Genomic DNA, 25256 nt, shown 5'->3' with positions numbered 1-25256 from the left:
ATGTGAAGGTTGAATAAGTTGGAGTCTAGGCCTATGTATGTCACTGTAAGGCCTCCTGTCACCAATATCTCCACATCAACACAGTGGATCTCATTCAAACATCTTTCCCTTCTTTGTCTAGCCGTTTCATGCACCCTCATCTCAGCAAATGGAATTTAATGCAACCACAATCCAAGCCGACATCTCAATTTCAATTTTGACTGTCAAATACATCTGCGTTTTTGAATTATCACTATGATTAAATCATTTTCCAACAACCTAAAAAGAAATCAATACCATTATTTCAATATAATAGTTTCATAAGATATTAAATATGTAAAAAAAAGTCCTGTTTATGTTTTTCCTACATTGTGTCAAAGAAGACAATAAAATGTCTTTAAGTATGTCCTATTATTCAAGTCATTCACATCAAGAAAAAGATATCTTTTTAAGACTCTTGATGCATATCAATAAAGCAAACGCTATAGCTTGAATGAATAACTGAAGAAAAAAAATCCATGAAAAACACCAAAAGCAATTGTGAAAAATGGCCTTATTATTTTTGCCAAAAGAATGTAATCCCTTTTTAAAAAGGAATGAAAAGTATTGACTGGAGAGTGAATACCAAAAAAAAAAAGACTGTGAAAAGAGACAAACACGTGACAAAACATGACATAAACAGGGTGCTAACGTAATGAGACTAATGGCGAGGGTGGTGACCGGCGCTCACTTCTCCTCTCAATGACAACACCAGACATTTACTTTGTGTCCTGTTCATCATTATTCGAACGTAGTTGGGTCATAGCTCGCCCTGGGCAGCAGGAGGGAAGGAGTGCATGGGCAATATAGTTCCATGTGAAGCGGCTGGAAATGACCCAGATTCCACGGGATCAGTGGAGCAGACGAGACGCTACAAGAGCCTGTCACCAACAGCCACTCTGCCACAATCCCATGCAGACCTCCACTACCTTCCTCTCTCCATCTGCACCCCCCCCCCCCCCTCCCACAAAAACAAGCGTTCAACCGAGAACCTCCGATGTGAACCAGTCCTGCCATGAGATTTTTTTTTTTTGTTGCATCAACTCATCCCTCTCCGTCCATGCCGGATTAACTTTCCAATTAAGATATCATGTCGTTTCTATACCCCCTTAACCTCTGTGTGACTCGGGTGTATCTGAAAGTCTGCTCATGTGCGGGGAATTAACAGTCACTCTGCGCAAAAGGTTGACCGCGTGCATTGCGGTGACAGGGGGGGTTAAGCCCAAGCTCTGAGAGAGTCACAGCCATTTGCCCCCGGGGCCGCTCTACTCTTGACGCTACGTTTAATCTGCGGATTTGCGGTAACAGAGAAGACTTCTTATCCGCTGACCCATTGGCCCTTAGTGGATGTCATTGGGCGTCTGTCACTCACACGGACAGCCCCGTTGACATAGATCGAGGGGGAGCCAATTCGGGACCGCGTACAGGCGTTAAGGTCCTCCCCCAGCCAGCATGCTCCTCCCCCTATCTTTTGTTTTCACACAAATAGAGCTGCAACTAACCAACATTTACTCAATCGACCATTAATCTTAATTTTTTCTAGCGATTTATCTTCACAAATGTGATGATAGTAAGAAATAATAAGCAAGCTGAGTTGTTTAAGGCTTGTTTTTAAGTCAAAAATGAAGCCAAATGAACACTTATTTGAAAAAATAATATTTGATTACAACTCGACTGTTCTACGTAAATAAAACTTGTTCAAGGATTTGGTTTAAAAATGGTTTTGAGTATGAAAATATCTCAGGCACTCATTCATGTTAATTCAAAAATTTCCAAAAAATACTGCACGGAAAGCAAATTTCAATACATCGTATATATTCTTGAAACAAAATCAGTTTTCAATGTCGCACCAATAATAAAAAAAACAAAAACTAAGTGCATTACATGGAATACTGATTGACACATCATCAACTTTAGAAATGTAAACACATGACAACACTTTCTTGCAATTAGATGAGGTCACCACGTGTAATTAGGCTACAAGATGACAGATTCAAAGTTGATCCAGTACCAGATACTGCAAATAGTTACCCCCAATACTCACTAAACAAATGAAATTCTCATTTTTTCTCAAATAGTCGTTGCATCCTTACGCACGAGCATCTCGCCATTACAGCGCATCATTTTCCTACTCATCTCTAACGATTGTTGTATCCACGCAGGTTATGTCAAAATGATGTTTAGCCCAGACCGCAAACACTTATTTGACATCCCAGACCGAGGCCAAGACAGATAATATGATTCTATTCAGTATTATGCGTCATGCATAATTGAAACACAAGTTGTCTCAAGGCAATTTGCACATGCTAATTGAACTGCAAGAGCTCGAAAGAGATGCCACAAGCATGTCTTATGAGTGGTATGAGAGGTGTTAGAATTATAGAGATCAGTACTGAGAAAGAAAAGTATGCAGAAGTACAAGTGTATATGAGCAAACAACCAAAATGCAGGATAAAAGGAGATAGGAATACTGGATTTTGTAGTAACTATACGACCAAAACTGTAGAAATTAGGAGGCCTAAACATATAAGGAGTTCAAACCCTCACAGTTCATGATATAATTAAATTATTTGGCCAGTTATTAAAATAATTAAATCCATCTGTGTGTTTTTCATTGTCATTTTGGGATTTCACAACATGAATAAAGTAGTGATTGCAGTGAGGAAAGAATAGGACAGGAATTTGCACTTAGTGTGACACAAGACTCATTGCAGTTAATTAAACATCAACTTCACAAATGAATTGAATCAAGTTGTTTCATTAACCAAACCTAGTAAACTTCCAGTCTTCGTTTGCAGTTTTTTCTGACTGTGCTAACATGATGCTCAAAACATAACTTTTTTTTTTTTTAGAAAATACTAACATTAGTGTTATATGCTTTTGCCTTTTGCAACTATGTTTTATATATTTCAATATTACATTGGAATTTCCATGTTCAATCAAATCAAAAGCCTTTTTGTCAATATATACAACAACTGCGTAAAACAAAATTAGTGGTGCTACCCCACAAAGTGCATGCTTCCCAGTAAAAACATAAATAAGTAGTAATTTAAAAAGTCACATCCGGGCAAGGTAATTGTAAAATATTGCACAATATTGTTCTCCCTATTTCTACCTGGGTTTTCTCTGGGTACTGCTTGAAAATGGAATACCTTCAAGAATTCCAACCTTAAAAAAAAGGATCCAATTTTTTTTTTAACTTCCACATCTATCTGGATTTCTTTGCTTAATACCAAGCATCACTAACTAGCTCAAGCTTGTAAATGTATATTTGCTTATTTCTGCAAGATAAAAGCAGAACAAACGTACAAAGCTATCCAAAATGTTGGCCCTAATCGCTATATTCTGGCTTCCTCTGCCAGTCACACTTGTAAACTAAAGCATATTTGCTGGTTGCAAAACAGACAATAGCGTGAGATTGAACTGCAAATGCTTTGCAAAAATCCATTAGAGATACATTGAATCCAGCCCTCTTATCCTTCACTTTTTTATTCCTAAGGCGGGTGCATTTACTGAGTATGTTATAGAGTGCAAGCAATTATTACATCCATTCCACTCTCGAATGCAGTCAATTTCTGGTCAGAAAGTGGCTAAATGAAAGTGTGTGTGTGTGTGTGTGTGTGTGTGTGTTGGGGAGGAGCGGCACATTAGACAACACTCCCATATATAACCTGTGTCTTCCAGAGTCATATAGCGCAGAGAAAGTTAATGAGCAAAAACACCACCTATATACGACTTCCGCAACCACCGTGATTATGTGTGAGATGCAATATTTTAACAGTGAGAGCTAAAATGCCCAGCTAGCCATTAGGAGAAGTAAATACAGGCATGCAATCAGCTAAGGACAGAAAAAAAAACAAAAAAACAACATTGAAACTCTAGTGACAACATATGGATTTCATCTGAGCGAGGGTACGACAAATCAAGATCCCGAGGCGGACTATGCGTTTCTCAGCCGGCGTCTTTGTGAGACCGAGTGAACTATGAGCTCCGGGTTTCTCTTTTCAATACGCCCAAGTCTGGCAATCGAAGTCACACAAGAGATGTTCGACAAAATCAAGAAGAGCTTTTCAGTTTACGTGCTTCTGTGCCGCATCTACAGAAGCAACAGTCATAAATAAATAGGGCAGTTGATTGAATGCTCTGTTTTCAGACCTCCCTCTAAAAGACACCCACACGTTCTCAGTCACTTTTACTCCAGAGTGCACACGCTCCTCACCTAAAAAAAAAAGTAGCTTAAATATCATCAAAATATATGACAATCTGCAGGCTTGTTTTGAGAAAAGTTCAAAAGATCAGCCTGTGCGGTTCACCCATTTCCGTGCAATAGAAAAGCTGAACAAAAAAAAAAAAAAAGAAGAGAGAAAATCCATGAGCGTGTCAGAGGATCTTGACAACACCCGAAGGTGACAGGAGTCAAAACTCATCACGGTCAGGAGGTCCTCTGGCGCCGGGTAGCTACACGGTGCGTGAGTTGGAGCACAGGTCACCACGCGGCACCCGTGCCACCCTGAGCTTCACCTCCACTTTACATTGTCTACAGCCTGTCTCTGGTCCTATTTACTAGCCACACATACACACGCGACACAACTGTCAATAAACGTCTCTTGTGACAGACTTGCTCTTTTGTCTGCTACGTAGCAGCTCTTTCTTCAGTGACCTTTATGCATCGTCTCTTTAGCATGAGTTCTATGTCCTGATCTGCACGCCAATTGAAAAGAAATTCTCGGCGTAAAATATACCGACTAAAAAGGCATCATGTAGTCGAAGTAATGAACATAGTAATTGCTTGATTGGGGCTAAGTAAAGTTATGTGCAAACACATCCATCCCAAAACCCCAACTACATATAACAATACAAAAGAATAATAACAGCTTTATGCATTTTTTAAAACCATATCTCGCATGCTTATTGGTTTAATAGCCCGCTTAATTAAGACCAGAACTTTGACACAGAGAATAAAACTGGAAAAAAAGGTGTCCAATTTTAGAAATGCAATCATACTACTTTATGCAATTATCACTTTCCCAAATGACAAGCCACTTGTAAGTGAAATTGTTGCTTTAGAGAACTTCATTCACTGTTTTGTATAGTTTGCATTTTCTCCCGAGGCCTGCATGGGTTTTCTCCTGGTTCTCCAGTGTTCCAGGAAAAGTTGATCTGACATCCAGTCACCCTAATCTGGACTATGGGTTCCAGAACGTAATTCCTTCCATTTACCAACAATTGCGAAAAGCAAACCCCACCACAACTGTGCAATGCCATTGAAGCTGAATAATCCTTTGCTCAGCTTTTGCCACTGCATCAAAAGTGCAACTCAGGATGGTAAGTTGTTTGCACTGCAAGGAGGCGAAAGGCCAGCGAGAGTCTGACTGTCTGTCAGCTGTGTTTTATTGATGGCTTATGTCAAATGCCACTGTGACAGAGCTCATTAGGATGAAGGGAGCTGTCTAAAAGTAGGTAAGGGGCGCGAGAGGGGGCAGAGCTGCCCCATCACAGCGCGCCCGTATAGCTCATCACTGGACCTAGAGGGCGGCGCCCGTGACAGGATGTGGTTGACAGGGCTATCTATGAGTGTACACAGGGTAAGAGAGGGCGGCGGGTGTACACGCACCCTCACGTGATTGCTGGAGTTAGAAGATGTCACCGAGCAGGTCTCCGCTTGATGTCGCGACTCCAAAACACAAGTGACAGGCTGAGAGTCATCTCGCTTTCTCCACTCGCATGCCGTCAAATATTTATCCGAGCGCCGGCTTCACGGTGCGCCGGGGTGGCATCATCAGTCTTGCGCTACAAAGACGGGACTCGATGGAGACTTAGAGACCTTGAGGAGATGACTCAAATGATCATCTCTCTTTGTGGCCACGCGGCATCTCTGGGTGGCTTCTAAAGAGACTCAAATATCAGGTTTCATCTCTGTTTGACCCTCACTCAGAGCTGGGTTTTTTCCGTCGTCATTCTCAAACTGTAGACTGGGCCTAATCGAGCTCTAAATAGCCAAAGTCTTACGTGCTATGACCAGCGGCATAGATGATGAGCTCAGACTGTTATGTGACATCTTAATATACTGATTAAAAATGCATGTTCAGAGGGTAAGCAGAGGGGCTCTCTGGGTGCTCCTGCCAGGGAAGATTAAATCATCGGATGTGCTAAAGATTGGGGTCAGTGCAAATGAGCGGGATGTTATAGTATACCCAAGCGCTGGATTCCTTGAGGTAGCCTTTCAAACAAAACGTCTGAGTCGAGAAGAAGCTATGATTGATAAAAGTTTTAATCCGTAGCTTTGTGATACGTAAACCAGGCCTGGCTGAGAGGATCACAATCATATTGAAGCCAGGGGAATATAATGTGCAGAAAATAAGTTAAAGAGTAGAAGAAGGGAAACAAGTTTAAAGTATCAAAGCATTTAGAAGGGGATAGTTTCTCGTCTTTGAGCAAATTGACAGATTGTGGATTCCTGAGCTATTAAAGCCCTGCCAAAGACTTTGCAACACTTAAAGCAGAGGATGAGACAGCATTAATACGGTCTTATCTCAGCTGCCGTATGGAAGCCGGCCAATACCATGGATGTGGCAGTGGACCCAATCGGCTCATGCACAAGCGATACTCCTCTAATATGAGCAGTCTCATAACAGCCTTTAATTCTTCTCAAATTATCTAAATATCTCCTGGATGAAGAGAAAAAAAAAGTGCTCAAGATTTGGATAACAAATGGCAACAAATATTTGACAAACTGAAACATAAACTACATTATTACACACTTAACTGTGGGTATGGTTACATACACTTATCTACTTGTGTACTTTTGTTCATATCATTTCAGTGTTACACTTGAACACATTTAATAAACTAAAGTCTTAGTGTACTCCTACCACATGGTAGTCTTCATCGAACTTTCTTATTGGGGTATTTTATCGATTCTATCTTTTCCTGTGTCTGTATTCTCACCCTCTTCCTACTGTGACAGTGAAATTTCCCAAATACAGAGTTGGTGAATAAAATAGGGCTCTATTCCTAAATAATATTTCAATTGTATGAGGTTATTATTGATGTTTTTTTTATGTGTCGCAAGCTGAGGGGGGGTTGGATTGATTCGCTGAAGGCGTCACTAGGAAATTCACGGACCGCCACTGGTAGTTAGTTGAACTAGAGCTTTCTTTCCTCACAATTGCTAGATGTAATATTCTTATCAAGGGTTGAAGTCATACTGCACTCGTGCAGCAAAATGGCGTCCGCGCATCTCCGAAATGGATTTTCTTTTTTTAGGCCCAAAATGAAAACGGAGCGACCATTTAAAGAACTGAGCAACAAGAACTGCAGCCATAAAAAGAAATGACTGCTTACAAGGCCGTTGCTTTCATATTAAATACACTTAGTAATATGAATGTGTTGATCATTTGATAGAAATACAATAAACTCTGCTAGAAACTTCTTTCATCATACAGAAGCTATAGCATATCACAGGTTATTTTGTCAAACGTAAAGCAGAAATTGTGTTTGGAAGCGTTTGCGCGTTTCACACTTGAATAGAGAATATTGTAAACAGTATCTTTCTTCTTTTTGTGCCTGGCTGAAGGACCATTTGCAATCTTCCAAATGCTTTTAGAAAGACTGACTAGCATGGCCTTGCGCTGAATAATACAGCTTTACAGAGGGCAGGGGAAATTTTCTCAGGGCACAGGTGTGCCCTGATGTTCTCATAAACCAGAGTCAGCACAAAAGAGTAAAGATGCTTGCTTCCTCGGTGAAAAGGATTAGGACGGCACAAGGTGGGGATTTAACTCAACAATGGATCTTTTTTTTTTCTTTTTCTACCTTCAGGCGGATTTTCAAATAGGAGCGACACCAACCCTGAATTTCTACCGTCAATTTGGAATGAGCAAAGTACCATTAAACAAAAAACAAAACAAAACTTTTGTTATTTGGGTCTGTGACCAGTGTAAATGTCTTTTTTTTAATTCATCTTAATTTCTTTAACTAAGTTTTTCATAACATTATTATATTTATCAATCTTTTTATACTACAAAGATATGTAAAAATACAATAATGATTAATAAGTATTAAACATATATATAATAATAATTGCTATCATAATAGATTGGATATATTTGCATCATCAATGGGACTAAAAGATGAGCTTTCACAGCCACTCCTCCCAGTTTGAATTAATGGTAATCTACCTCATCCATGGCAAGCAACCAGTAATACAGAGAGGGAAAAAAAAGTAATACTTATAACAAGAAATACTATGAAATGTAAAACGAAACAAAAACCCTGGGGAGTTGAGGGCCACAAGAATTCTATTTGTTTTTAATCCTTTTCATATATATATATATATTTATATATACACATATAACAACTAATGTAAAACAAAAACATATTAAAATGGCAACAAATGTTAACACTGCGATCCACACGAGCCAAAAATGGGGTTATCTCTTGTTTTTTTTTAATGGCCAATAATAGTCACTAGTGAGTTAATAATGACTGAAAATTATAAATTCCTAATGTCCAAAAAATGCTAAATAAATAAAAGAAAAAGAAAAAAATGCAGTTTATTTGCATGCATTTCAAAACAATACATACATTTATCAGTCCGTGATTTCTCTCTAAACCATTTATGCTCGTATTAGGTTTTTCAAATGAACAATTATGTGTCAGGTTATTTTACCGGAATACAGAAATAAGCACTTTAAATTTTTTTTTAAAAAAGGGCAATTCTAAAATGTCTATTCAGTTTCAATGAAATATTCCACAGTTAACAATAGCATACACATACACATGATATATTTAAGGTTATGTTTTTTTTTTCCTACAAGTTTGAAATGGCAAAATTCCCTGGCAGCATTGCCTATAAGAGAGGGAAAAATTCTGTCTGACCTTGTGTGTCACTTAAAAGCCTCGGGAAAAGACCGTTTTTTTTCCTCTCCTTTTTTTTTATTGCTGATAGCGCAGGGTGTCTTTATGACACTAATGTTTCGTGTCATACGTGACACTACCCAGTACCTCAAATACAGTAAAGGTAATACACCTTATTTTTTGCCTACGGAAGCAACATCGGTCCTCCATATTACTACTTTAGAATATTTCCAAAGTTATTGTAAAATGGTTCCATTTATTTGAATCACCTCAAGTTCTTTGCGTTGATAAATTAGAGAAGATGAGAATTGAGCGTTAGTATTGGTGGTGTGTCAAATGTTAAAAAAAGAAAAAATAAAAGGAATAAAATTGGCCAAGGAGTACCAGGCTCTGAAAAGTGGCATCCTCCAGTTGTGTGTGGGTCACCTAGCAACAAGTCCTCCCCATCGCTTAGCCGACGCGTCCCCGTCTCCCGCTGCGCTCTCTAATTCAACAAATCTGCTCCCAATGTATGGGCGCTCTGGGAACAAAACGCATTCTGTGCCGGGGGCCGAGGATGTGGGCCTCCGCTGAACACGCCACTCAGCCGCCCATTGACCAGCGGGTCCTTTCTCTGCACACACTAAGGAGCCGGGGACAAAGACCCTGAAAGCAGGGGCAGCTCCACAGAGAAAACATTTGCTTGTAATTGTGTTTGACTGCATAATGAAAATGATGTTCTTTTTTCATTCGGGCTTGTTAAGGCCACACTATTTCTCCCCCCGCCCCCCGGTCACCTGAGGATTGTAAAGAAGCAAACCCCTCACTTACCCCCCGGGCCACCGAGGGGGGCAATATTGAAAACGGCCCAAAAGACCGAGGCTCTCTTTCCTTGTACCCCTCTTGTGTTTCAAGTGTTCTCTGGGCAAAACATAAATATGTCGTCTCCCCGTTCATTACGGGACTAGCCAGCGCGCCAGAGGGAGTTTTTCCTTTCTTTGCTCTGGGGAAAGTAGAATGACAAGCGGGCGAAACACGTCCACAAAAATGGGAACGCCGCCATGCGCCATTCCCGACTTGGGAAGCATTGAGAGGGTGAGCATTCCTGCTGCTACTTCACTGAAACGGGCTATTAGTGGGAGCATTCGGGCTAGCGGCTCAATGGGCACCCATTGGCCCGTTGGCATTCAGCCATTACTTGCACCTTTTAGACATTTACTTCCTGTTTTATCAACACGCTGCGTTCATTAAGCCGAATTTTTTTTTTCTACTCTCGGTAAAAAAGTGAGAAGCATTCAGGTGGGCCCGGGAAAAAAAATCTTAACTGCCTCTTCAGGCTGAAAGGGGTCCGCGACCCTGCAAATACGAATTTAGCATTGGTGGAAAACACGGTTTAAGTCATTCACATTTGTCTAAATCTTCCCTGAACCTTCAGCAATGTCTGTCAATCACGCGTGCAGAAAGTCGACGTTTCTTTTGAATTCTTTTGGCACTCCCCGTGAATTGAAGTCAGGGTGCGCGCTTCTCGTTAGGGGTGTGGGGGGTCGAAGCATAAAGCGCCAGTTTGCTGAGAGGTCGCAGGTGAGAGGGAGGACAGAGGGCGGACATTGGTGGGCCTGTATTCAGGTGCATTCGTTGGGTTTGACCTTAAACTCGACGACGGCCTATCGTGCAAAAGTCACTGATGATCGGGTTTTTGAGATATGCTTCCATTTAAAAAAGAACACAATATAGATCTGCATTTTCCAGACTCACTTTGACGTTTCAAAAAAAAAATCTTGTGGCGGACGGTGATGGTAAAATGTCACAAAAAGTGTATACAGGGGTTAATTGCCATCTAGCAGAATAGCATATAATTGCTCACAGAATTTGTAGGATTGGTTTACAAATTAAAGGTTTACTGTTAATAAATCAATCTCCTTTAAACGCTTTAGAAATAAAAGCAACAAACACCGACACCAAGATGATGATCTGCACATTTCCTTGTTTTCAAAATTGTTATTGGAAGAGGTCATTCTAATGCGTTGGATGTTCACGATTCGACTATACATATGTGTAGTATTTGGTTAAAACCCATTCTGTCAAGTGCTGATACTAAAGCGTTAAGTGCTTTCAAAATAATATCAAGCTACCTTCAAAAATAAACGCCACAGCTGAATGCCACGTTAAAGTAGTACATTTTTATTCACTGCAATTTCGAGATCATTTATAGGCAAAATCAGTGCATGAAAATAGCCACGTATCAGATTTGCTAAATTAAATACCTAACAAATCCACAAAAATAGAGTAAATTAAACCTTAAGCAGAAAATCCAGCACATTGGTTGGTATAAAACCTTCAATTGAGGATTTTGCAACAGCTAAAAGGAGATCCAATTTCTTTTATCGGGTCAACGTCTTTGGAATGGAGCAGGTGTAAAACCAAGGTTTTAAAAAGTCGTCTTAGGTGGGATTGACTTTAAAACCCAGGATCCCGTCATCTTAAGTGGCTGGAAGGCCGGACTAAGGGGCCAAAAAAAAAAAAAAAACACTCCCCCCACCCGCAAAGACTCACAAAAGAGATTAAGAATATTCTCCAGCTCACGGAAGAGACTCCCGCTCCATTTATTTGTTTTGCTCAAGTGTCGACGCGAGTATAGAGCACGTCAGTGCCGTGGCTTTGGACGGAACTTTCACCATAAGGACCCCACCTCTGACACCAATTACAGAGATTATGTCTACACGCAAGAAGGAGAAAACGCTAGTCCCGCGTTAGCCTGGTGATTGCGTTTGACAAGGTCACGGAGAACCGCTCAAGAGTGCGCGACCTCGACGGGCAGCTGCTGATTTGGCTTGCATGAAACTGAAGCCACACAATCGCTTAACGGGCGTGTACAACCATAAGAGATGCCAGTTTACCGGGCAACATTTTATCAGGGTGCGATTTAAAATGGTCAGGTTATCTGCCATAGATTGCTTTCATGGGGCCATATCTTGATTTGTCATTTACCATTTGAGTTTTGGGAGTTTTGATCATTTAAAAAAAATGTGTTGTGGAATTGTTTGAATGGGGAAACAACACAGTGGTAGGATTTTATTATGTAGTAGATATATTTTTTTCAAATTCAATCTGCTACATTTATCGATTTTTTTTATTTTGACCAGTGTAATAATGGAAATTCAGATGAAGTATGTTTTGGTATTTGTGTCACAGCAATAATATTGTTTACTTAAAAGAGAGCAAGACAGTTTCAAATCAATTTGAGAGCCATATGGAGAATAATGAAAACACAAAATATGAACTGGCCAAATTAGTCAACATAGCCCAAAATTAAGACGATAGACATTAAGGGCTGATCTTAATCATTCAGATTATGAAATGTACACTACATTCTGACAAATATCAGTCTATGAAATAGAGTTTTGGGATGTTTCAAAGTAGCAGAGTATAAGCCATTTACTTGTTTTAACACAAAATGCTTGATCTGAAATGGATTTTGCTTAAAAGGAAATTATTTCATAGTATTCCTTCACTAAAGATTAAAAAAAAAAAACACTGGAACAACTGTTTCAATGGGAGTTCGTTCACAGGTTAACAAATTGGTTCCACATGAAAGTTAAACAAGGTTTGTATGAATTCAGTCCTACCTGCTTCCGGATGTCGGCCCGTAATCTCTTGTCCACTTCCGCCTTGCCATCCTCACAAGAAGATCCACGGACGGACACCTCTTTTTTTTGGGTCCAGACTGACAGCCTTTCACTATAATTGGCAGCAGTTGAACCGCGAGCCGTAAATCAACAAGTGCTGAGTGTATTCTAACCAGTGGGACCACCCAAGAGAAGTACTTTGTCTGCTCTTTGGCAACAGACAATGAGAGGATCCTCCAGCTCTGAAAGACGTCAACGGACATTAACAAGAGTAGTAGTTCCTGCAGGAGTTTGCAAATACATATCCTTTCTTGGCAAAACAATACTTAGAAATGGCTTTAATCCCTCCTCTAGAACACCTGAATCAAGTAATCAACTCATTATTAGCAAGCTGTCCAGAAGTCTCATAACTTTTTGTTCATTCTTTACAGGACGGTCATTTAAATTTGCCATTGACGGCAAAATCGATTAGACGTCTTGTGGGAGGGGTGTTCATTCGCCTTTCCCAGTCATAATGGATTGGACGTCTGGTGCTGTCAATGGGAGTTACTTAAATGAGAGCCCAGTGAAAAATAAAAATAAATTCATGCATGAGAGTTCAAATTTGGTACAAAACTCATCAAATCTAAGTGAATGAAACCACTACACTATGGAAATGACTTCAAAAACACCACAAAGTTTTTAGTAATTCAGCTTTTTGGTATTTACCTAAATGCCCACCATTGACAACAATAGACGTCCAATTCATTCAGACAAGGAGGACTGACTGTAAATGCAAAAAAAAAAAACATTTTAACTGGGAGGACAGTCAGCAAATGATCACTTTAAGCCATCTCAATGAAAATGTTTTGGATGTCCATTGCTGTCAATCAATGGCAGTTTGTGAGTAAAGTCTGTAAAGAATGAACAAAAAGACATGACATCTTCTGTTTCCCAACTAATAACAACAACATTGCTACTATTATAATTTAGTCTGAATAAGTTGGGAACATTTTTGAAATTATTTTAAGCGAAATTTGCTAATGGCAACCAAATTTGCAAAATAGACCCGCATGTATAAATTGCAGCATTTAACATTCCGTACATTACAGTGGTAAAACTAAAAAGAATTCTTTTGCAACTTGTTAAAAAAAATATTTCCACCAGGGCTCAGATCGCAATGTGGGACTGTTGTATATAATGAAACCTCACAAAGAGGGCCAATGGCTACAAAAATACCAAGGTTAATCTTGATTAAATACCTTTTCCGGGCCACAAAAAGCATATTTAACATAAAACATCATTCAAAGGAGATCCGGGCGTGATGTTTAAAAAAGAATATAGAGAACTAAAATGAAAATATATAAAATATTGCTGATGGCAAGGCCAAGTATCCCAACTTGTAAATGAAAAGTATCAAAGAGATTAAAGGGAAAACATTATAAATCAAAATAGCACTTAAATGCCTTCGTCTGCCTTCCCATTACCCCCGTGGCCAATTTTATTCACACTTAAGCAATCCGCCGTTCATTCTCGCTCAAATACGAAGATGTGAATATACTTTATCAGAGCTGGAAAGCCGGCGTTTGGGGAGGATAACGCCGAGCCTGTTTGCGGACGAATTTAAGAAGAAGAAAAAACTCAAATAATGACTGTCAGACATGAATTAAGCTTTGTATAAATGCCTCCGCAGCTGTCGATTGACGTTCCCGCTGTGTCCCGAGCGAGGAAGTCCTCCTTCAGACCCACAACGGCCATTCGCCAATGACTTTTTTTTTCTCCTCCATCCCTCTCCTAACCGACAACATATTTCCTCCCCACCTGTTGATGAATTGTGTCGCTGTACGCAAAGGCCGGATGCGCCAGGGCGACAGTAGGCGTCTTTATGCAAAACACAGCTTTTCTCAAAAAGATTGGCGTGATGAATGGACGGCGGAGGAGCCAGAGGCCAAATTATAGTAATCTTCCCCACGCAGACGGAAAATCATTGGCACTTTGGAAAGGGAAGTTGTAGAGGTCTTAATGACTTCTGCTTGGAAAGACTCACTTGTTCTTAGTAGCTGAAAAGTGAAGTATTGATTGATGCACTCGGTAAAACATTGTTATCTGTGTACCGTATTTTTCCGAGTCCATAGTTTGGACGGGAGTGCAATTTATGTGTGAAATTATTAACAATGACATGTATGTTTTTGGTGTTGGATTTCAATAAAATACATTCCCCCCAAAAATGCAACTTATACTCCAGTGTGACTTATATTTTTGTGCATTTTTTGGTTGTTCCGACTTATACTCCGGTGCAGCTTGGATGTTTTTTTACTGCTTGAATGTGCATTTTTGGCTGGTGCGACTTATACTCCAATGCGGCTTATACTCCAAAAAAATACGCACGAAAGTGTTCAAAGGTTTCAAAAATACTCCCTTGTTTCCTTTATATGCTGATATCAAATATAAATGTACAGGGAAATTGAGTTCAAGGTTTTATTTGAAGACACACTCAGTCCATACACACGTTTATAATATGTAAAACCAACAGGAACTAACCTGGAAATGCCCAAAAATCATCAGAAAGCAACGATACACAGAAAGTAGTCCGGAAATTCCTTCCCAAATAAGAAGTGACCTATAAGTACACTCAAATGACATAAAATTGACTCACTTGCTTACGATAGAGGTTTTACTCACTCAAAAAGGCTGTGGATGCTGGTTTTTCAGTGCCATGAGTTACCTTTTTATAGGTAAAAATAAACTGGTCCTGCCCACATGAGATCTAGTTGGCATAAATGTGGTCCACATACCAAACTGAGTTTGACATCCCTGATCTTGACTATACAGTTTCTAATCTGCAATGGATCTCAGAGGGAGTGCGGGGGCACCAAAAAGCATGGCAGATGAAAAGAAATCATGAAATACGAGGTTGAAATAAATGACTGGTCAATGGTGTCAGATGGGTAAATGGATCACACTAATGCAGGAGGAAGAGATGGCAATGGATGCTTGATTTAGCTGAAACCACGGAAGAAGAGAATGTTGGAATCCTGAGGAGGAGAAGAGCATGGCGGAGGTGAATTGTGGTGATGGTGGTGATGGGCTCGGTCAAGCGGGCACATGCACGACAAACGGCGTTCATCACTGCAGATTTCATGCACACAATCTGCTAAATGTACATTAGTGGGGTGGATTTTATGACACCGTATTGACAGTTAAATGCCATGAGTGGCGTGCGGGCCGTCATTGGCAGACGAATGAATGATCGCTGGCGGCCATCCCAATTTAACCTTTTAGCTGCCTGATGGGGAGAGGATTTATGCTTCTGAGAATTTTCATTTTACTTACAGTATATGAACCTATTTTGTTCTTTTGTATCATTTTCTGATGTTGTGGAAACCAAATCCCATTCAAAAATAGCAATTCATTCAGTGGTATCTCTACTTATGAAATTAGTTGGACTCTACTCTACTTATGAAATTGGTCGAACTTGCGTTAGCACGACACGCAATCCCTTCTGTGCAATAACAATGTGCAATATCTTAGATTTTGCATTATTTTAGAATTTACATTGCCATATGGCATGCTTTTTTTCGGCATCCTTTGCATTTTTTGCTACTCAGTCCTGTCATGACTGTTTAAGTTTGAACCAAAATTTGCATTAGGCAGTCAAAGGGTTAAACAGATTGGACGTCTTTTGCCGTGGATGGTGACAAATGAGTTAAAGAGGTAGATTAAGTCTCCACTTACCAAAAGTGCAACCCCCCCACTCACGTGTACATATAAAAAGAAAACTCAAAACGCATCGAGTGTCGAGGAGGCCAAATGAATGAGGCACTCCAAATATCGTTTTGAAAATTGCCACAGAGCCGCGACAGACACTCCACCACACTGGATATGAGAAAAGGCTGTGTGTGTATACAAAAGAAAAACAATTTTTCCAACTGTGACATCAATACAGTAAATGACAATACGTGGTCTTGCACAAATAGCTGAAAAAAATGTCTGTTATAGATTGACAGAAGATAAGGCACAAAGGTACATAAATAATGTGGCGCCTTTAGGTGTGCCTCCTAACAATAACACATATACTGTCCAGAGATGACGAGGTTGTTAGAAAATGCCATTCAGCATATAATTGCATTTCATCTCATTCTTGCCCTTCAGCAGACAATGCCGCCTCCTTTTGTGAGGCCCTCGCTTGCTTTTGTGCGAATATAGCGCAAACCAAAATGTCACAATACATCATAAGACTTCCATCATCATAATCGGGGTTTATGGAACCTTCAACATGAAAGTGGAACCATTTGGGACTTGTGGGGAACTTTTGGGGAACTTTTTTTGTCATGTCACAGCAGGAGGGGAAAGAGGATAAGTTTGTTGGTCATCATAGAGCTGCAAATTGAACTTTTTGTCACATATTATGCTTCTGGTTTCTCATGTTTTTCTTTTTTTTTCTCCTTCAAATTCATTATATAGTGGTTTATCTGTTGTATTGCAGTTTAGTGTTAAAAAGTCACTTGAAGTGCTTTTGTAACCATTCATTTGAGCACATTTCACTTTGAGTTACGTTTGACGGCTGTTTTTAACAAATATTTGGGTGCCGAATAAAAAAATGGAATAGGGGTTTCTCTTTTACCATATTTTCTCGCATTTTAGCCGCCTCCGCGTATAAGAATTGAATTGTACAATTTCTCTCGTATAAGACACCAGCTGATTCACAATTTTCCCTTCCATATTCTATGTTTTAATAGGGAGTACAAATGTGTTACTTTGAAGAGAACATCTTAAGAAAACGTGGTATTTCTGAGATACTGCGACATTTGCGCCTACTAACATTTTTAGAGTAATGGTCTTTTAGAGGCACAGCTTCTTGCCTACCGTTTGCAAGGGGGAAAAAAAAGCCGCAAGCGACGGACACGAGTGGTGGCGATGGCGGGCAGCTGTCAACAAATTCCACAGCTTGGGCGCCAAAGCCCTGATGACCCGTCGGCGGGAGTTGACATTAATCCTAAATCTTCCAGTCAGCGCGTTTGGGATTGAGGGAACACAACGCGACGCTGGGAGCCGACACGAGCTTCGACGGGGAAAGGTGCCGGTGCTAACGAGCGGTCCCCTAATCACCCCGCGTCATTTGATGTCCTGGTTTACAGTGGCGAAGGATAATGAGGATTCCTGGGGCAGTGGCTTGTGTAAATCGCCTCATGTGGGGGCCACAGTGGTTGGGATAATGTCAGCCATGCTTGATATGCTCGTTTATAAACTAATCATTGAATCATTGCTGCCAAGTGAGAAAAGCTTTCGCTGCTCCCTTTTCTCCGTTCTTTTTGAGATGTTAAGCTTGGTTTCCATGGCAATAGCAAATTGCCATTCTTTTGGCTTTAACCGACGAGACCCAGCTTTCTTGGAAGGGAGCATCATGTCAAAAAAGAGGGCGAAAAAGGCAAACATACTTCTTGCACACAAACAGACAAGCACAGTGCACTAGCGAAGAAAAAAAAACTACTGCACAGGGGACTAAATGGAGGATCAGGCAACAGCATCTTGAAGTCTAAATGTCTTAGGTCGAGGTCATTGTAACCAGAGAACTACATGAATTGCGGTATGTGCATATTTCAGTTACATCTACAATGAAGTACTACAAAATACGAAACCATTTACATATTTTTGCCTATTTTGAATATTCGAATGAAGACCTTTTACAATCCATTTTAAATGGGGGAGCCAAGAGTAAACATGCTTTAGTGTTATTACTAGTTGCAGTGACTTACCTTATCAATATGCTATCAATAAGCTGTCAGGCTCTTTAACAAAAGAAATGGCTGAATGTCAAGACCAAACCTTATGTGTACATGTGCATCTACGTGTGTGTATGTATGTGTATGTATGTGTATATATACACATCTATATATACATATGTATGTATGTATGTATGTATGTGTGTGTGTATGTATGTATGTATGTATGTATGTGTGTGTGTATGTATGTATGTATGTATGTGTGTGTGTATGTATGTATGTATGTATATATGTATATATATATATATATATATATATATATATATATATATATATATATATATATATATATATATATATATATATATATATATATATATATATATATATATATATATATATATATATATATATATATATATATATATATATATATATATATATATATATATATATATATATATATATATACACATACGGTACAAGTACTGTAAAGTATTGTAAAAATCAATAAATTACACATCATATTATTAGACTTATTACTATAGTTTGAAATCATTCCCCAGACTAAAACCCCAAAAAATAAAAATATGGGTGTTGTGTCACTTGGACGTTGAGATCATTTACTTCTCCATTTGTCCAGTTATTTACTCGATCCAAGTTTCACAAGGCAACCTTGAATAAACTCCTGAACGGTTGTTGCTCATTCACCTTGTCAAAGAGAAAGTAAATTGTGTATACACTCTGTGTCCTGACACCACTAACTCTTATCGCACGCTGTACTTTTGTCATCGGTGAGAAACAGAGCATGACATGTGCTTAAACAATGAAGCACAGATGACAAATTTGCTTCATTTGATGATGCCTGGACGCGGTGCTTTGAGGTTTATTAGCGGCGCACAGGTGGCTGTTTGCATGCGAGGAGGCATCAGGTGATGTTATTTTTAAATTGTCCTTTACATGTGCCTTTTATGAAAAGATTCCATGCCAATGGTAAGAGGGAAGCATTGGGGAAAGGTTGGAAATGGCGGACGCCAACGTGTAAATATACTCCGTACATCTCCAGTAGTAGTGCTACCTGATCTGTTAACTGTTCACCACTGAGCAGCGTTTGAACGTTTGACCTTTGAACACGCCTCATGACATTATGATGACATTTCAACCATAATCCCTGCCATGATTCTTAATCTCTCTGGCCGTGGACTCGTCTGACCCAAAACAATCGGCGTCAAGGCGAGACGAGAGGCGTTCCTGATGAGGCAACACCATCGTGTGTTAAGAGCAGGGAGGGGAGGGCCCAGGGAGGGGAGATAATGGCTCATAGTATGTGCAAGCAAAATAGGTGAATTACTTTTTTGTAAAATGACAAGACACTTGCAAAGGGAGAGAGGAAAAAGGCTGGTACTAAATTTTCAAGGTTGTGCTGAGGGACTACTATGATTTTTTTGCATTTGGGAAATATGTCTTTTACTACATTTGCTTTGAATTGACAAACGCAATTTGAAACTCAACAAAGAGGGTCAAACCAAGGAGACCTTACGCTTTGATTTGAGATGGTTCACAAAAAAAAAATGGTTTGAGCATTCCGTCTCATCTGGTGTTAACATTTCTGCTGATTTACAAAATTGCTTAACAGTGGATCAATGTATATGCAGGATTTTTGGGGTCTTCATTTCAATGTCTAAAACTTGAAAATGATAGGTTAATTTTGGATAATTCATTGTAATTTCCCAAATGGACAATTCCTCAAATACACCATGACTATCATAAAGCTCAATTCAGTAGTTTCTCCATATGGGTAAATGGTTAAAAAGATGAATGAATACAATAGTCTTTATTGAATAATAACTACATTTGAATAAGTCTATGTAAATAATTAGACCAATGGGCCAGATAAATGCAAACATGGTGCCACAGTATGAATAAAAATGAACGTTTGAGTGTGTAGTAGTTAAAAGGTAAATAGTTGAAACAAGGCATTTGGAATTTGTTGTGTTTGTAGTCTAAAAATGTTCCAGATTTATACCAGTCAGCTGTTTAAAATTTGTAAATAAACTCCACTTTCCAGAGATAAAACAGACTATTAATTTCTAAACTCGTCTGCCGATTGTACTATAAAAAAAAGCCATGAAATGCCAGATACAAGATGACAACCCATTTATTTGGTAATACATTCTGCAAACTAGAAACTTTATTCAAACTTTAAAGGCTAAAAAAAAAAAAAAAGAAAGAAAAGGAAGGGAAGGTCAAAAATTGAAGGAGCGGGGAGAGAAATGCATCAATCCACAAGCGAGGAATGCAATTTGTTCAACTGACAACACAAACAATTCCCCCTCCCCGAAACATTTTTTCCGTTTTTTTTTTTCCTTTGGAGCGGGAATATCATAGAAAATATACAGTAGTCATAAATGAACTCACAGGGGGATTAGGGGGGGGGGGGGGGGCTGCCTCAGAGAAGCATCTGAATCCACATTGACAATTATTATCTACAGCACTCCAAAGCTATTCTTGAATGTACTCATAAATATAGCAGAGCAGACATTTGCAATGCTCTCGAGGTCACCATGTTAACACACTCGTGTTTAACTTATGACACTGCAGTAGGGAAGAAAAAAAACAAACAAAAAAATAAACATTTCAACATTGTTACTCCAAAAAAAAACAAGCTTAACATACGTGTCACTTTTTCTCTCCTCCTTAGCTTAAGTACCTTAGCGTGAGCACGAGCAGCGTTTTCTTCCTAGTCTGTTTTTTTTGTTTTGTTCAACAAGTAGCTTTAAGGGGAGCGACATGATGAGGGAGGAGGGTAAGGCAAATCGGTGAGCTTATGATGAGTTGGAAAAGTGAGGTGGGCAGGGAGGAGGGAGGCGAGGGTTAGTGGAGGGGCCGCAAATGAACCTGACTCCTATAAGGGTTACACCGTTAACGCCAAAAAACAAGGTACGTACATCAATTATTTATGTACAAGAGGGCGTCTAAATTCTATTCATATCTTCTTCGTTCGTTCTTTCTATGAGAATCCGGCTGACAAAGAAAGTCTTTGTCGTTTGTTTCTTTCTGTGCAATTATATTTTCCGAAGAAAAATAATTACGCACAGAATCAGTGATTACGACTTGCACGTAGGGACACGCTGGGGAAAAAAAAAAGTCCAATCAATAAATTAGTTGCCATCGACGGTGAACGACGTCCGATCCGGATCGGAGGTTTGTCGCAAATGGCATTGAGAAAAACAATCTTTCACAAATGGGGTGTCGTGAATACATGGTTTTGAGTTATTGTTAGGATGTTCAATGGGGGGGTCTAGGGATGGTGGAAGCCATGTGATGGTTGGGGGAAAAAAAAAGTATTAACGCCAAGTTATTTAAAAACTCATTCCACTTTTAGCGATACGGAATACAGTCACTTTGTTTCTCATTCATTACAATCAGCAAACCTGAAGGCTTCTGAGCAATAAGAGCAGAAAAGCACAATCAAGTAGAACTCTCTGAAAATGTATCTAAAAGGAAAGGTGACAGTAAAACTCTATCTGTTAGCAGTTATCTGAAAAATAAATTTCTGAGCTAAATTTTTTAAATACCGTTTTCAAACACAGTCATGATTGTGTTTTATTCAGTTTTGATTAAAAAAAACCTTACAAACACCCACCCCACCCAAACACACACACACATGTTATCAAGATAATGCTCCACTGTTAGGTCTTGTATATCATGTTTTTTTTCAGTCTGTCATCGACTGCCATTGACGTTAAGTGCTACACCGTAAAAAATCAAATTGGCCCAAAAATGAGGCTAATTTAAGCTTTCAAGTTGGCACGACTCCAGTTTTGAGTTTTCTTTACAATACGTGACTAAATTGATCAGGTTAACACAGATAAATTTCCAAAATTAGTTGTGTTATGGTGTTGAGTTCAGTATATTTATTAACTCGGATGGCACCAGACTACAATCCGATTTGACTGGGGGGGGAAAAGAGCCCGGCAGTGACCTTTCACTTCCAGTCAAAATGCATTGGATGTCAAATAATACCGTCAATGGCACTAAAAGAAGCACATTCAATCAGTCGTCCCAGTAGAAATGAATGACACGTCAATGGCAGCCTATGAGTTAAAAGAAATCTAGTTAAGTTAAAATATTAAGTGCTTGGCAATAAGTTGATTTTTTTTGCATCAAAACTAGAAAATTGAAGTGAACTTGAATTGACATTTAGAGTTGTGACATTTTTTTCCTTCTAAACAGTGTATCAATGGCAACAAATTGAGTTCATGCCATTTTCAGGCATTCACTTCAATCACACAAATTAAACAACCACAATAGCTTAGATTACTTTGGTGTTGTGGCACCTTTTGAGTTGTACCCTGTGCGTTAGTTTATATATTTGCATGTGATGCTAAGCGAAGTAGCTGCTTCAACATAGACGGCACAGCACCAGCAGTGGTTAAAAAAATAATAATAATAAAAATAAGAGATTTCCATCATTTTTGCCTTTACAGCAGGTGACTCTTGAGTCAAAGAATTTAGGGCCCAAGACTTGACTTTTAGGATTGTCATTTTAACACCAACATTTCTTTAATATCTTATTATGGTTACATTGGAACGATTCAAAAACTGCAGGAAAGGATTTCAATAGTAGTTTTTCCACACAAAAAAAAGAGGGGCCTCAAGACAAAGACAAATTTGTCCATGTTGAAAATAAAAGAAAATCTAACTCAAACAACATATTTATTCCTTGAATGTTAAAGCCAAAAATATATACATACATTATTTCCACAACGCAATTTTAGACCATAAAATATCAGAAAATGGATAAAGAACAACCTTTAAGGAGGGGGGGGGGGGAGTATCTGCCTTGTGAGGGGATACAGATCTCTAATGAAGAAGAGAGGAGGGGGTGGGATGGGGGTCTCGGTGGGGTTACATGAGGTGAAGACACAAATCATTGGCGCTAGCAGCAAACTGGACTGAGACCTGGTTGGTTTGTGTCGGTTTAGACGCGCATCAAAACCCCCAAAACAAGAAGAGAATGATAAATGGCGCTGTGCACAACCAAGACAACTCTAAATTCAGCGGATTTGTTCTTGGTAAGAATGCCCCCCCACACCCTTCCCCACCTCCCCTCACAACAACCTAATAAAATAAAGGCCTTTAAAGTGTTTGAGCCAACAGTTGATCCTATAGTGTCACACTGGAAACCAGTCAGTGCTCAAGTATTCAGCATCAGTCCAATTTACCATTTCATATATCATACACCAAATCAATGTTGTTGGAGGGAGGGGGACCGACCAGCCTAGTCCTTACAAGATGAAAATAAAGTGTTTTTCCTCTTGTGTGAAGTAAGCAAAAATTTCCACAGCAAAAAAAAAAAAAAAAAGTCCCCCATTAAATCACTGGCTGCCATTAACTTGGATAGACGAACCAGATCTACTCTGGAAAAAGTTTGACATTGACCTTACAGTAACTTTGGTATATCACACATCAACAACTTTCTAACTGTTATAACTGCTAAATTGAAATTAGTAAATGAACTCTCCATGGTAGCCACAGAAAGTCAAAATGGATTCGACCTCTATTTTTGTCAATGGCTCTTTAATAAGATCATTCAATGCCAGCCACTTTAAATGAACTTGACGTCTATTGCCGCCAATGGCAGTGAATAAGCTATAAAAAAAGGTGGGATGTTGTGCCACAAAAGATGGAAAGTTAACAATAAATCTGCGTACACACACACACACGCACATAGGGCTGACGTAAAGCTGAAAAAAATAGATTTTAAAACAAAAACAGTAGTCTTGGGAAAGAAAGACCACCAACTTTGTGTCCTTGGATTTGCAAACCAAAGGTCAAAGAGTCTACGGATGATCATGCACTCACATTCAATAATTTTGAATGTGATATTGAAAGGGCAGATTATATTTTTGTAATTCCCTTAACAAAAAGGGAAAAAGCAGCCTGGCGTGTGTCACGCGTGTGGCGAAAACAATGGTGACGCACACACGTACACACAAGCAGACAGTCAAGACAGGTGGATTTCTTCAAAAATGACACTATGCTGTAATTATTGGAGCATGTACAGAAAACCACGTACAAAAATAAAATACTTTTTTTTTTAAAAGCACATGGGTTGGAGGGGATAACCAGGGTGTAAATGGTGGATATACAGAGCTTACTGTGCTGTCAACTATACAATTTACCCGTTTCTTAAAGGAGCATAGACTAACTGAGGAGCGAGGAAAAGGAAAAGCATCAAAAGGCATTGTGCCTGGAGGACAAGCGCTATTAATCACTATGTAGAAATGGGTTCAAATTCCGGGAGAGCAGAGCAGGGGGGGAAAAGGCAGATAGTGCATAAAAAGGTTCTCTTTTTCATTTTCTTTTTTTCTTTGTTTTTTTTTCTTTTAACTTAATCAAGCTGCATTAAATACAGGCTGTTTGTACAAGACAATTGCACTTCACAAAAACAGAAATATACAAACACAAGGAAATGTGAATCAAATTAATTACAGCAACAACAGCAAAAAAAAAATCTACTAAGTAAGCTAATTATGAACCAAAATAGAAAAAAAACGGGTTAAGAAAGCCATGTGGACTCACTTGTTATGCTTGAATTTAGAGGGAAGAATTTTGGGATAGGAGAACACAAAGGGGAGACACACGACGCTGGCTAGGGGAGTGAGGTGGTAGGGAGGGTTGGGGGGGTCCTGAACTCCAGAGTGGACTGGTGCTGCATTAGCTCCACGTTTGTGTGCATGAAACTCCTCTTCTTCTTCCTGCTCCCATGAAATTCCCTTCTTAGAAACCAAAAGCTCAGGGTGGCGGCAAGACAGACTTCTGAGCTGGGCCGAGCTGCTGTGGGTCTTGAGAGGATGGTGGTTTGTAAACGCTATGTTGTGTTAGTGGTACGACGCCGTTACCATATGTCATCTGTGGACGCTGAGTCCTTAACAAGAGAGGAGAGCAACGACAACACCCTTCAGACTCCAGCTCAAACTCCATCACTATTCATATGATTGCCTAATAATGGCTAATCTACAGAAAAATACATCTCGAAATGAAATACAGTAATCCCTCGAAAATC

At 39.4% G+C, this 25256-nt stretch overlaps 1 protein-coding gene across 2 annotated transcripts in view; it reads right to left on the bottom strand.

Moving 5' to 3' along the window:
* ppm1aa (protein phosphatase, Mg2+/Mn2+ dependent, 1Aa) overlaps nt 1–25256 on the bottom strand; it is a 32282-nt gene that overhangs the window by 1323 nt on the left and 5703 nt on the right. Inside the window, exon 6 of one of the 2 annotated variants that reach the window (XM_077730813.1) lies at nt 23072–25118. The exons of the other annotated variant lie outside the window; for it this stretch is intronic. Coding sequence (XP_077586939.1) covers nt 25089–25118 — 30 coding nt within the window. The 3' untranslated portion in view covers nt 23072–25088. Of the gene's footprint in view, nt 1–23071; nt 25119–25256 lie in introns of those variants that run through there. 2 annotated transcript variants of the gene reach the window in all.

The sequence above is a fragment of the Stigmatopora nigra genome, chromosome 13, assembly GCF_051989575.1.
Source record: "Stigmatopora nigra isolate UIUO_SnigA chromosome 13, RoL_Snig_1.1, whole genome shotgun sequence".
Classification (NCBI taxonomy): Eukaryota; Metazoa; Chordata; class Actinopteri; order Syngnathiformes; family Syngnathidae; genus Stigmatopora; species Stigmatopora nigra.
The sequence above is the reverse complement of the archived record's forward strand: the minus strand, read 5'-3'. Positions and strand labels throughout refer to the sequence as shown.